This window comes from Aethalodelphis obliquidens, unplaced genomic scaffold (genome assembly GCF_003676395.1).
Source record: "Aethalodelphis obliquidens isolate GAN/ISIS:26980383/991018 unplaced genomic scaffold, ASM367639v1 scaffold8, whole genome shotgun sequence".
In the NCBI taxonomy this organism is placed as follows: Eukaryota; Metazoa; Chordata; class Mammalia; order Artiodactyla; family Delphinidae; genus Aethalodelphis; species Aethalodelphis obliquidens.
The window spans coordinates 3222859-3237658 of NW_020837952.1; the positions used below are offsets into that span (position 1 = coordinate 3222859).

At 40.6% G+C, this 14800-nt stretch overlaps 1 protein-coding gene across 6 annotated transcripts in view; it reads right to left on the bottom strand.

Annotated features, from left to right (window-relative positions):
• TFCP2 (transcription factor CP2) overlaps positions 1 to 12420 on the bottom strand; it is a 51161-nt gene extending 38741 nt beyond the window's left edge. For 2 of the 6 annotated variants that reach the window (XM_027106283.1, XM_027106282.1), the window contains exon 1: positions 12082 to 12420. In XM_027106283.1, the coding sequence (XP_026962084.1) occupies positions 12082 to 12203 (122 nt within the window). In that variant the 5' untranslated portion in view covers positions 12204 to 12420. The remainder of the gene's footprint in view (positions 1 to 12081) is intronic. The other 4 variants (XM_027106286.1, XM_027106285.1, XM_027106284.1 and 1 more) reach the window with 3 other exon arrangements.
• Positions 12421 to 14800: the final 2380 nt, after the last annotated feature.

The window sequence follows — 14800 nt, forward strand, 5'->3', positions numbered from 1 at the left end:
ATATCAGATTCAACCAGGCAAAAGAGTTAGTGAACTTCAAGACAGGAAAATTGAAATTACTCAGGCTGAATTATAGAGTATTGAGTAGAGTTCCCTGTGCTATACCATAGGTCCTTATTAGTTATCTATTTTATATATAGTAGTGTGTATATATCACATTTTGTTTATCCATTCATCTGTCCATGGAGCCTTGGGTAACTTCTGATATTTGGCTATTGCGAATAGTGCTGTCATGAACATGGGTGTATAAATATCTCTTTGAGACTCTGCTTTAAAAAAAAAAGAAAGCTCCTCAGGCTGAGGAGCACAAAGAAAAATGAAGGGACTTCCCTGGTGGCCCAGTGGGTAAGATTCCACGCTCCCAATGCAGGGGACCCAGGTTTGATCCCTGGTTGGGGAACTAGATCCCGCATGCACGCTGCAACTAAGAGTTCGCATGCCACAACTAAGAAGTCCGCATGCTGCAACTAAGAAGCCCACGTGCAGCAACTAAGAGTCTGCATGCTGCAGCTAAGAAGTCTGCATGTTGCAACTAAAAGATCCCGCGTACCGCCACATGCCACAACTAAGACCCAGTGCAGCCAAAATAAATAAATATATATTTTTAAAATAATTAAAATTAAATAAATTTTTAAAAAAAGAATGAAGAGGGCCTTCCCTGGCAGTCCAGTGGTTAAGACTCCATGCTCCCACTGCAGCGGGTGCAGGTTCAATCCCTGGTTGGGGAACTAGGATCTTGTATGCCATGTGGCATGACCAAAAAAGAAACAAAGAAAAAGAAAAATGAACAGAGTGTAAAGGGCCTACCATAGTACACCATCATATGTATGAACACACATATTCTGGGAGTCCCAAGAAGAAAAGAGGAAAAAAAAAAAATTTAAAGAAAAAAATCATCAAAAACAGTCCAAATACATGAAAGACATGAATCTACACATCCAAGAAGCTCAACAAACTTCAACAGGATAAATCTAAAGAATTCCACACCGAGTGCATTATATTCAAACTGGTGAAAAACAAAGAGAATATTCAAAGCAACAGAAAGGAAGTAACTCATCATATATGAGGGACCCTCAATGAGATTAACAGCCAATATCTCATCAGAAACCATAGAGGCCAGAAGGCCGGGGATGATACATTTAAAGTGCTGAAGGTAAAAACTATCAACCGAAAATTCTAAAATAGGACTTACCTGGTGGTGCAGTGGTTAAGAATCCACTTGCCAATCCACCTGTGCAGGGGACACAGGTTTGAGCCCTGGTCTGGGAAGATCCCACATGCTGCAGACCAACTAAGCCCGTGCACCACAGCTGCTGAGCCTGCACGCTACAACCTGCGAGCCACAACTACTGAGCCCACATGCCACAACTACTGAAGCCCGTGTGCCTGAAGCCCATGCATCTGAAGCCCATGCGCCTAAAGCCCGTGCACCTAGAGCCCGTGCTCCGCAACAAGAGAAGCCAGCCCACAATGAGAAGCCCGTGCACTGCAAAGAAGAGTAGCCCCCGCTCGCTGCAACTAGAGAAAGCCCGCACACAGCAACAAAGACCCAATGCAGCAATAAAGACCCAATAAATAAATAGCCATACGTGGGAAATGTTTAAAAAAAAAAGAATTCTAAAATAAAAGAGAAATCAAGACATTCCTCAGCAAAAGCTAAGGGAATTCATCACCAGTTCACCTGCCCTATAAGAAATACTAAAGGGAAACGAAAGGGAAAGGCTAAAATGAAAGAATACTAAGTGGTAACTCAAAGTCATACAAAAAAATAAAGATCATTATATCATCAAAAGTATACAAACAATAAATGCTAGAGAGGGTGTGGAGAAAAGGGAACCCTCCTACACTGTTGGTGGGAATGTAAATTGGTACAATCACTATGGAGAATACTATGGAGGTTCCTGAACAAACTAAAAATAGAACTATCATGTGATCCAGCAATCCCACTCCTGGGCATATATCCAGAGGAAACCATAATTCAAAAAGACACATGCACCCTAATGTTCACTGCAGCACTATTTACAATAGCCAGGACATGGAAGCAACAGAGGAATAGTTAAAGAAGATGTGGTACATATACACAATGGAATATTACTCAGCCATAATAAAGAATGAAATAATGCCAACTGCAGCAACATGAATGGACCTAGAGATTACCATACTAAGCAAAGTAAGTCAGACAGAGAAAGACAAATATCATATGATATCTAGAAAGATGACACAAATGAACTTATTTACAAAACAGAAACAGACTCCCAGACTTCAAAAACAAACTTATGGTGACCAAAGGGGAAAGGTGGGGGGAGGGATAAATTAGGAGTTTCAGATTAACATAGATACACTACTATATATAAAACAGATAATCAGCAAGGACCTACTGTATAGCATAGGGAACTCTATTCGATATTCTGTAATGACCTATATGGGAAAAGAATCTGAAAAAGAATGGATATATGTATATGTATAACTGAACTACTTTGCTGTACACCTGAAACACAACACTGTAAGTCAACCGTACCCCAATATAAAATAAAATTAAATTTAATGATTTCATATTTTAAAAAAGATCATTACAAAGTTTATATAAATACACAAGACAGTATACCGTGTTTTTGGTATGTAACTCCTCTATTTGTTTCTTATATGATTTAAAAGACAAATGCATAAAATAATAATTATAAATCTACAGTAACAGGTACATGATGCATAAAGATGTAATTTGTGACAATAACAACATAAAGAGGGGAAATGGAATTAATGTATGCTCTTTTTTATTAATTGAGATATAACTGATATACAACATTATATTAGTTTCAGGTATACAACATAATGATTTGATATTCATATATACTGCAAAATGATCACCACAATAAATGTAGTTTAATGTATGCTCATGAAGCTAAGTTGGCATCATTTCAAATTAGATTGCTATAAACTCAAGATATTAACTGTAATTCCCAGAGTAATCACTAAGAAAGTAACTTTAAAAATATACAAAAAAGAAAATGAAGAGGGAAACAAAATGGTACAATAGAAAAAAATCGAACACAAAAGAAGGCCATATTGGAGGAATTGAGAAACAAAAAAAGATATGACATATAGAGAACTATCAATGGCAGAAATAAGTCCTTCATTATCACTAATCACTTTAAGTATAAATGGGTTAACTGACCAATTAAAGACACAGATTGGCAGAAAAGATGTAAGAAAAAAAAGGCCAACCACATGCTGCCTGCAAAGACTCACTTTAGATACAACACACAAGAGGGTGAAAATGAAAAAAAAATGAAAATATTCCATGCAAATAGTAAACAAAAGAGAGCTGGAGTGACTATACAAGTATCAGACAAAATAGAACTTAAGTCATAAATTGTTACAAGAGACACAAAGAAAAAAAAAAAGAGACACACACAAAAGACATTTTATATTGATTTAAAAGGCCAATTTATCAAGAAGACAGAATAACTATAAACATGTACACACCCAAACAACAGAGCCCCCCAAAATAAGAATCTAAAACACTGATAGAATTGAAGAGATAAATAGACATTTCTATCATTGAGGACTTCAATACCCTACTTTAAATAATGAGTGGGACATCTGGACAGAATATCAATAAGGTAACAAAGGATTTGAACAACACTATAAACCAATCAGGCCTAACAGACATATACAGAACACTCCACCCAACAAGAGCAGAATATATTATCTTCTCAAGGACACATAAAACATTCTCCAGGAGAGACCACATTAGGCCATAAACCAATTTTCAGTAAGTTTAAAAAGATCAAAATCATACAAACTATCTTCTCTGAACACAATGGAAGAAAGCTAGAAATCAGCAAAATAAGGAAAGCTGGAAATTTTGCAAATACATGGAAATTAGCTCAGTTTTTTTTTTTTTAAGCTCACTCTTAAACAACTAATGGATGAAAGAAGAAATCACTAGGGAAATTTAAAAATACTTTGAGACAAATGAAAATGAAATCACAACATACTAAAACTTATGGGACACAGTGAAAGCAGTACTTAAGGGGAAAATTTTATAGCTGTAAATGCCCACAGAAAAAAGGAAGAAAGACCTCAAATCAAATAAACTAACTTTACATCTTAAGGGACTAAAAAAGAGCAAACTAAATCCAAAACTAGCAGAAAGAAGGAAATAACAAAGATGAGCAGGAAAAAATAGAGAATTTAAAAGATAGTAGAGGGGACTTCCCTGGTGGTCCAGTGGTTGAGAATCCACCTTCCAATGCAGGGAACACGGGTTTGATCCCGTGTTGGGGCACTAAGATCCCACATGCTGCAGGGCAACTAAGCCCATGTGTCACAACTACTGAGCCTGCACACTCTAGAGCCTGCACACCACAACCAGAGAGCCCATGCACTGCAACTACTGAGCCTGTGTGCTCTGGAACCCACACACCACAACGACAGATGCCGCATGCCTCAACGAGGATCCCATGTGCCACAACTAAGACCTAACACAGCCAGATAAGTAAATAAATATTGTTTTTTAAATAGCAGAGGATCAAAACCAAAAGTCAGTTCCTTAAAAAGATAAACAAAATTGAAAAACTTTTAGCTACACTGTCCAATGAAAAAAAGAGAGAAGACACACATAAATAAAATCAGAAATGAAAGTGGGATATTACTACCAACCTTGTAGAGATTAAAGGATTATAAGAAAACACTGAATAATTACATACACACAAATTAGATAATCTAGATGAAACAGATTTCTAGAAACACACAAAGTACCAAAACTGACTCAAGAAGAAATTTAAAAATCTCAATAGACCTGTTAACAAGCAATGGAATCAATAATAAAAAACCTCTCAACAAAGAAAAGTCTAGGACCAGATGACTTCATTGGTAAATTCTACCAAACATTTAAAGGATTAACAATGGACTTCCCTGGTGGCACAGTAGTTAAGAATCTGTCTGTCATTGCAAGGGACACAGGTTCAAGCCCTGGTCCGGGAAGATCCCACATGCTACAGAGCAATGAAGCTCGTGCACCACAACTACTGAGCCTGCACTCTAGACCCTGCGAGCCACAACCAGTGAGCCTGCATGCCACAACTACTGAGGCCTGCGTGCCTAGAGCCCGTGCTCCACAACAAGAGAAGCCACCGCAATGAGAAGGCTGCACACAACAAAGAGTAGCCCCCGCTCGCCGCAACTACAGAAAGCCCACACACAGCAACAAAACACCCAACACAGCCAAACAAATAAATAAACTTTAAAAAAAAATAATAAGTAAATAAAGGCTTAACACCATTCTTACTCAAGCTCTTCCAAAAAAAGAGAGAAAGAGGTAAGAGGAGGAACACTTCCTAAGATTCTATGAAGCCACATTATCCTAATACCAAAGCCAGAAAAAGATACAAGAAAAGAACACTACAGACCAATATCCCTTATGAATAAAGAAACAAAATCCTCAACAAAATACTAGCAAACTGAATCCAACAGCACATTAAAATGATTCTAAACTATGACCAAGTGGGATTTATCCCAGGAATGTAAGGGTAGTTCAGATAAGGAAATCACTCAATGCAATACCCCACACAATCATCTCAATAGAAAAGGCACTGGACAAAATTTAACACCATTTTATGAAACAAACACTGAGCAAAACCTTGAAGACACTATGCTAAGTGAAAAAAGCAGTCCCAGTAACATCCAAAAGAATAAAATATGTAGGAATAAATTTAACCAAGGATGTGAAAGACTTGTACATTAAAAACTACAAAACACTGCTTAAAGAAATTAAAGATGACCTAAATAAATGGAAAGACATCCCATGTTCATGGATTGATAAACTCGATATTGTTAAGATGGCAATACTCCCAAAGCTATTTACAGATTCAATGAAATCCCTATCAAAATTCCAATGATATGTTTTGCAGAAACAGAAAAGCTTACCCTCAAATTTGTATGGAACTACAAGAGACCCTAAATAGCAAAAAACAATACTGGAAAAGAAAAACAAAATAAGAGGAATCACATTTCCCAATTTCAGAGCTTATTACAAAGCTATGGTAATCAAAACAGTGTGGTACGGGCAAAATAGACATATCAACCAATGGAACAGAACAGAGTCCACAATTAAATCTTTACATGTATGGCCAATTGATTTTCAATGAGGCTACAAAGAACATTCAATGAGAAACGGCTGGGACAACTGGATATCCACATACAAACAAATGATGCTGGAACCCTACCTCACTTTAGATACAAAAATTAACTCAAAATGGATCAATGACCTAAATATAAGAGCTTACACTATAAACTCTTAGAAGAAACCACAGGGTAAATCACCATGACTTGAATTTGGCAACAGATTCTTGAATTTGACATCAAAAGCACAAGCAACAAAAAGAATAGATAAATTGGACTTCATCAAAATTAAACTTTTGTGAATCAAACAAAGGACATTATCAAGAATGTGAAAAGACAACCTGCAGAATGGGAGAAAGTATCTACAAACCATATATCTGATAATGATCTAGTAACCAGAATATATAAAAAACCCTTACAGCTCAACAACGAAAGGACAACAACCCAATTTAAAACCGGGCAAAGGACTTGAAGAGACACTTCTCCAAAGAAGATATACAAATGGCCAACAAGCAGATGAAAAGATGTCAACATCATGGTCATCAAGGAAATGTAGAACAAATAATAACAGATACTACTTCACACTCACTAGGATGACTTTAATAAAAAACAGAAAACAACAAATGTTGGTAAGGATGTAGAGAAGTATGAACCCTTGTACATTGCTGGTGAGAATGTAACATGGTTCAGCTGCTGTGCAAAACTGCTTGGCAGTTCTTGAAAAAGTTAAGCATACACTACACACCTTTTACAATGGCCAAAATCCAGAACAGTGACACCACCACATCCTGAGAAGATGTGGAGTAACACAGGAACTCTCACTCATTGCTGGTAGGAATGCAAAATGGTACAGCCACTTCGGAGGACACTTTGGCAGTTTTCTACAAAACTAAACATACTCATACCATATGATCCAGCAATGCCATTTCTTGGTATTTACCCAAAGAAGATGAAAAGTATCTGCACACAAAAATCTGCGCAGAGATGTTTATAACAGCTTTATTTAATAATGCCAAAACTTGGAAGCAACCAAGATGTCCTTCAGGGTTTCCCTGGTGGTACAGTGGTTAAGAATCCACCTGCCAATGCAGGGGACATGGCTTCAAGCCCTGGTCCGGGAAGATGCCACATACCACGGAGCAACTAAGCCCGTGCGCCACAACTACTGAAGCCCATGCTCCTAGAGCCCATGCTCCGCAACAAGAGAAGCCACTGCAATGAGAAGCCCGCACACTGCAACGAAGAGTAGCCCCCACTCGCCGCAACTAGAGGAATCCCGCACACAGCAACAAAGACCTGATGCAGCCAAAAATAAAGAAAGAAATTTATTAAAAGAAAAAAAGATGTCCTTCAGTGGTGAATGGATAAATAAACTCTGATACATACAGACAATGATATATTATTCAGTGCTAAAAAAAAAAAAAGAAATGAGCTATCAAGCCATGAAAAAGACATGAAGGAACGTCAAATGCATATTACTAAGTGAAAGAAGCAGATATGAAAAGGGCTACATACTGTATGATTTCAGTTATATGACATTCCAGACAGGCAAAACTATGGAAACAATAAAAAGATCAATGGTAGCAAGGGGTTGGGGTAGTGGTGGGTGAATGAATCAGCAGAGCACAGAGGATTTTTAGGGCAGTGAAAATACTTTGGATGATACTGCATTGATGGATACATGTCATCATATATTTGTCCAAACCTACAGAACATTCAATACCAAGAGTGAACCCTAAGATAAACTATGGATTTTGGGTGATTATGCTGTGCCAATGTAGGTACAGAGTGTGTACCACTCTGGTGGAAGATGTTGATAATAGGGGAGGCTATGCATGTGTAGAGGCTGGGGGTATATAGGAAATTTCTATACCTTCCTTTCAATATTGCTATGATCCTAAAACTGCTCTTTAAAAACAAACAAACAAACAAAACCTCTTTAAGTTACATAAAATTTAAAAAGTTAAGTGTAGCATTATCATATGGCTCAAAAATTCCAATCCTAGGTATATACCCAAAAGAAATGAAAACATACGTCTAGTACAGCATGGTGAATATAGTTAACAATATTGGGCTTCCCTGGTGGCGCAGTGGTTGAGAGTCCGCCTGCCGATGCAGGGGACACGGGTTCGTGCCCCGGTCCGGGAGGATCCCACATGCCACGGAGCGGCTGGGCCCGTGAGCCATGGCCACTGAGCCTGCGCATCCGGAGCCTGTGCTCCGCAGCGGGAGAGGCCACAGCAGTGAGAGGCCCGCATATCGCAAAAACAAACAAACAAAACAAACAAACAAACAAAAACAATATTGTATTGCATATTTTAAAGCTGCTAAGAGACTAAACCTTAAAAGTTCACATCGTAAGAAAAAAAAATTTTATAACTATGTATGGTAATGAATGTTAACTAGACTTATTGTGGTGATCATTTCGCAACATATACAAACGTGGAATCATTATGTTGCACACCTGAAACTAATACAATGCTATGCGTCAATTATACTTAGATTAAAAAATGTCTACACAGAAACTTGAACACAAATGTTTATAAACATTTTCTTTATAAACATAGTGCTATGTTAGCATTATTTGTAATAGTCGTCCATCAGTGGATGAATGGTTAAACAAATTGTGATATATACATACGATGGCATATTATTCAGCCACAAAAAGGAACAAATTACTGAAGTATTGATACATGCTACAACACGGATGAACCCTGGAAACATTAGGCTCAGTGAAAGAAGCCAGACACAAAAAGTCACACATTATATGATTCCATTTATGTGAAATCCAGAATAGGTAAACGCATAGAGACAGAACGCATGTTACTGGGCACCAAGGAGAGGAGGGAGGGAGAAATGGGGAGCAATTGTTTAACAGGTATACGGCTTTCTTCTGGGGTGATGAAAATGTTTTGGAACTAGACAGAGGTGGTGGTTGTGCAACACTGTGAACATACTAAATGCCACTGAATTGTTCGCTTTAAAATGGTTAACTTTTTGTAATATGAATTCCGCCTCAACCTTAAAAAAATGAAAGAAAAAAGTTTTAAGAAAATTTTAATGTTTACTCTTTTAATAATAGCTTTATTGAGATACAATTCATATACCATACAATTCACCCATTTATAGTGTACAATTTAATTGTCTTTACTGTAGTCAGAGTTATGCAATCTTTAAATTTAAAAAATTTTTATCAGCCCCCCCCCCCACAAAAAAAACCCCGGTACCTATTAGCAGTCACTCCCCATTCCCTCCTCTCCTACAGTCAACCACTAATCTACTTTCTGTCTCTATAGATTTGCCTATTTTGTACACTTATAAGAAACAAAATCATATGTAGTCTTTCGTGACTGGCTTCTTTCACTCAGCATATTTTCATGGAATTTGCTTTATTTTAAATATAAAGTTTGTGCCATGTATTAAAACGTAAGGATAAAAGTAACGAGACTATTAAAGGACGACTTATGAAAAGAATACAATCACTGAATGCAACGGCAGATCAAGAATCAAAAACAGGAATCCAGCTAAGATGAATTTTTATAAAATATAAACCAATAGATGTGAAGCAAAACCATTATAAGATGCAGTAGAAGCAAATCAAGGTAAAACAAATACGTTAGGGAAAATATTTTACAAAACAAATTGCTGTCCAAAAGAGAAAATTTTCCCTAAAAAAGGTTTAGGAAAAGTAATCACAGGTTTAGTTAAAAAAAGAAACAGGGAGAGCAAAGAATCATTGTCTTTGAGTATAAAAACTCCTCCAATCAGTGTTTCTCAAAATGTGGTCCCTGGACTATGTGCATCAAAATCATCTAAGAACTTGTTTTTAAAATATCAGGGGTTCCCTTGTGGCGCAGTGGCTGGGAATCCGCCTGCCAATGCAAGGGACGTGGGTTTGAGCCCTGGTCCGGGAAGATCCTACTTGCCGCGGAACAACTAAACCCGTGCACCACAACTACTGAGCCTGCATTCTAGAGCCCTCACGCCACAACTACTGAGCCCGCGAACCACAACTCCTGAAGTCCGTGCACCTACAGCCCACGCTCCACAACAAGAGAAGCCACCTCAATGAGAAGCCTGCACACCACAGCGAAGAGTAGCCCCCGCTCGCCACAACTAGAGAAAAGCCCACGTGCAGCAACGAAGAGCCAATGCAGCCAAAAATAAAATAATTTATTTTAAAAAGAAATTATATTTCTGGTCTGTGCCCCAGACAATCACCAAAGATGGGACGCTGTAAACTATTTTTTATAAGTTTCCAGATGACTCTCATAAACACTAAAGTTTGAGAACTAACTTAATATCTAATTAACACAAATTAATGCAAATAATTAAATGTGTGTAAGAGACAAGAGAATCATGACAGCAGTAAAGTGCATGAAAAAGAGCAAGGTGAAAGAGAGCAAAGAAAAAAAATTTTTGCACATTGCGCTGTTGAGAAAACGTAAAGTGATGTTTGAAAACTCTTGTTGATTTGATCTTGGAAAAAAATTCCAAATGTGTAAATATGCAAGCCATTCTACTAATACTTGTGAGGACCACTCAGGATATGAATAGGAAGGCACTCATAAATGTAAAGTTGCATGGCAGAGAGAGCACGTAGTTGATACCCAAATGTTTGTTGATGTCAGACTATTTTTATAGCAAGTACTGTTACATTTAATTATCTCCATTCTTAACTCTGATAACCTAGACAAAACTAAACTTTTTGCAGCAGTAATCTTTACACGAACAACAGAATAAATTGTCAACTATTATGTCACATACTGACGTGCAAGTTCAGGGTCAAGACATTTACTTTCAGACCAAGTTAATCTCTGTTTTTATGGTAAGACTTATGTAAACAAGGACAGACAAAATTAGAGTTAAATTTCTCAAGGCTAAGAGCACTGCATGATAGAACTCAAATTTCCCTGAAAATCACTAAAATATGCATTCAAGGATAGCCTTTATTATTTTAACTGTAAGCAAAGATTCCTGAAGATGAAGTATTAAGTTCTAATTCATAATTTTACTTCAGTGAGGAAATTCCACTTTGGCTTAGCAGAGTTAAAGAAAGGAAGTTCACTTTTATAACTCAAAGGAGCTCACTAACAGAATGCAAAATTTGTCCATTTTCCCCATAAAAGGCATCCTCCCACTATAAATTCATAAACCTAATTAAAGTGCTAAATTCTAAAGTCTCTTTGACTCACTTAGATTAAGCCTTACAATGTATCTGGAAACCCAATTATATTCCATCAAACATTAAGAAGCAGATGTTTCAACATTTCCAGACATGGCTCTTACACACCTTGTAAATGAAACAAACTATACTGGGGGAATGAAGTAGGTAACACATGAAAATATATTACATGGGAGGTTATGTTGCTTTCAAAGGAGATTTTTATTTCTTATCAACATTTGGCTTGATACATGAAGGTCTAGAAGCATCTAAGAGCTCTTTTTGACACTTTTTCATTTCACAGCTTATGTTTCAAAAGTCAGAAACCCTAGAATTGAGAAAAGCCTCAAAGCAGGTTAAGATACAGATGTGTGGACTTCTTCATTAAAGGTTTCACATTTCCTCCCAATAAGCAGTCAACCAACATTCATCATTAAGCCCCAACTCCCTAAACACCTCTCACATGTTCAACGTGGCCTCTTCTTCACACAAGTCCAGTGCAACCTATCCACACGCGCACACACACCAACAGTCTCCAAGTCACCCACACTGGCACAAAAGCCTCTCAACATTCATCTGGTTGCTAATCAAGGGCTATTCTTGACACTGCCTGTTATCTCTTTTTCCCTTTCTACCGCAATACTCACTACTCAAAACAACAAAAGAAACAAGTTCGTTTTCTCTAACCACTGAGAGCTTCTCTAACTCTATACACCTCTCTCTCTTTTCCCCCCTTATTCTCTATCCTGCCTTTGTTATTCAGAAGGTGCAGGGTCTGGGAAAATCTCACTCACCTCATGCTATAGGCACCAGCACCCAGTTCCTGGCCGATCCCGGAAAGACTAGCATCAAAGTCCTGCACCAGCCCGGATTCAATCACCTCATCGGCCAGAGGCAGCTTCAGAGCCCAGGCCATCCTGGCTCCTTCCTTGCCTCAGGAGACACCGTTTCTCGTACAAAGGCGAGCAGTGTGATTCTACCCAACGGGGGCAAGACTGCAAGACTGTAGAAAACTCCAAACCAAGATCTCCCCCGCAGTACTCACCAGCCGCCCCCAAGCCCCACCCGCACTGCCCACACAACTAATCTCCCGCACCCTTGTCTCCTCGCTCTTGGCTGCCCTGACTTCCAAAAATCCCTACCCCCACCCCCACCCTCACCTCCACCCCCGCCCAGCTCTCCGGAGCCGCGCGAGGGTCCTTTGGCTTCACTCTTCCCGACTGCCCAAAGGCAACCCTGGACTCCTCGCACTCCCACTCTTTGGGCTCTCTCCTTGAACTCGTGGTGGTCACTCGCTGCTTTCTAAACAGACCAGCAGCAGCGACCCGCTACCTACCCTGCGCGCCCACGCCGCTTTCCCACCTTTTCCCCCCGCCCCTTTCTGCGGGAAACCCCCCCTCCCTCCCGGGAACCAGTCTCCCTTTCCCCTCCAGGCCTCGCTTCCGGTCAGTCCCAAAATCACTTCCGGTCACCCCTTCTCAATCCCACGGCTCTTAGAACCAAATCCAGGTTTCCGCTGAGTCGACTCCCAGCCCTCTGCAGCCCCCCACAGCCTCAAAGCATGGGTGGAGAAAGCTCAGCACCGGCTTGAATCCCAGACTCGCCAAGTTCCTCCACCGCCCACCGCCCCAGCGCCAGCCAATCATGGCGCCCTCTTCCTTCTCGGGTCCGAAGAACGTGTATCACCCTGACGCTAGCCAATGAAGAAGCGACTTCGCCGGCCTCGGCAGTGATGATAGGCTAGCTACGCCACGGCTCTCTGCCCGCGGGAGATGGGCGGGGGGATCTGGCAGAGGAAACGGCGTGCGTTCAAACGTCCCTCCTTGGGGCTACCTGAGTTCTGGCGTCCGCTAAGTAAGCGAGTCAGCACCCTACGGCGTGGGTGGAGCTTTGGCTCTAGTCTTATTGAACCCACACCCACACCCTGGCAGACTTACCTAAACGCTCCTAACAAGCGTTTGTTTGCTCGTGGAATACTGTCTCATAAAACTCACCTCTTAACGGGGTCAAGACTGCTTCAGTCCCACTTCCCTGGATAGTCTTTCTTTTTTTTTTTTTTTGCGGTACGCGGGCGTCTCACTGTTGTGGCCTCTCCCGTTGCGGAGCACGGGCTCCGGACGCGCAGGCTCAGCGGCCATGGCTCACGGGCCCAGCCGCTCCGCGGCATGTGGGAGACTCCCGGACCGGGGCACGAATCCGTGTCCCCTGCACCGGCAGGCGGTCTCTCAACCACTGTGCCACCAGGGAATCCCTGTATCACATCTTATTTATCCATTCCTCTGTTGATGGACATTTAGGTTGCTTCCATGTCCTGGCTATTGTAAATAGTGCTGCAATGAACATTGGGGTGGATGTATCTTTTCAAATTACGGTTTTCTCCAGGTATATGCCCAGGAGTGGGATTGCTGGATCATATGGTAGTTCCATTTTTAGTTTTTTAAGGAAACTCCATACTGTTCTCCATAATGGTTGTACCAATTTACATTCCCACCAACAGTGTAGGAGGGTTTCCTTTTCTCCACACCCTCTCCAGTATTTATTGTTTGTAGATTTTTTGGTGATGGCCATTGTGACCGGTGTCAGGTGATGCCTTACTGTAGTTTTAATGTGCATTTCTCTAATAATTAGTGATGTTAAGCATCTTTTCATGTGTGACTATCTAGTTTTAACTCTTCACATCTTCCTACACTCCAGACAGCAAGCCTTTGAGGCCCAGTCTGGCTTTTTTGATGGACCCTGCAGTTAAGAGAAAAGGCATCTGAAGTATAAGGCAGTCTTTTGGGACTGAGCCCTTTACCTGTGGAATCTGATGCCATCTCTGGGTAGGTAATGTCAGAATTGAACTGAGCTCTCAGACACACTGCTAGTGCCTGAGAAATGCTTTTTGGTGTGGGGAAGCCTGCACACACACCCATTGGAGTTGGGTTCAGGAGCCCAGAGGAACATCCCAGACTAGGGAATAGAAACTGCAGTCCCTCCACAAACCCACCCCTCTTCCTTTAAAGATTTCCTGGGCCAGTTTGCCAAGAACCACACTCAAACTGGTCTGAGCCAGTGGTAACAGCTTCCACTGACTCTTCTGCTGGGAGCTGTTGGGAGATGCCTCTCTCCATTCAGGGCCAGTTGCGGCCCAGATTCCATTCACTCCCACACATCACAGTCCAAACCTTGCAGCGCTGATGCTGAAGCCTCTGTACCTGCTTTCTCCCAGTAGCGTGAAGTCAGGGACTCAGCTCCTATTGTTTCCTTGAAAGGGGGGGTACAAATGCATTCAGTCATCTATCTGATATTTATCAAGCACCTGCTCTGTGCCCTTGGCCTCGGTCCTGAGGGGTTGCAGTCTAGTGTGGACAGCCAATATTAGGGTTGTGAGATCTATGCAGAGGTGAGTGCTGGCTTCTGTGTCATTTTGGGCCTCATTATGTCGAGTGCTGTAAAGCCCCTCTGATCCCCAAGCCTGATGTCAGCGTCTTAGGCATCTCTTGTCCCTTGGGTTGGGGAGGGGGGCGGAGC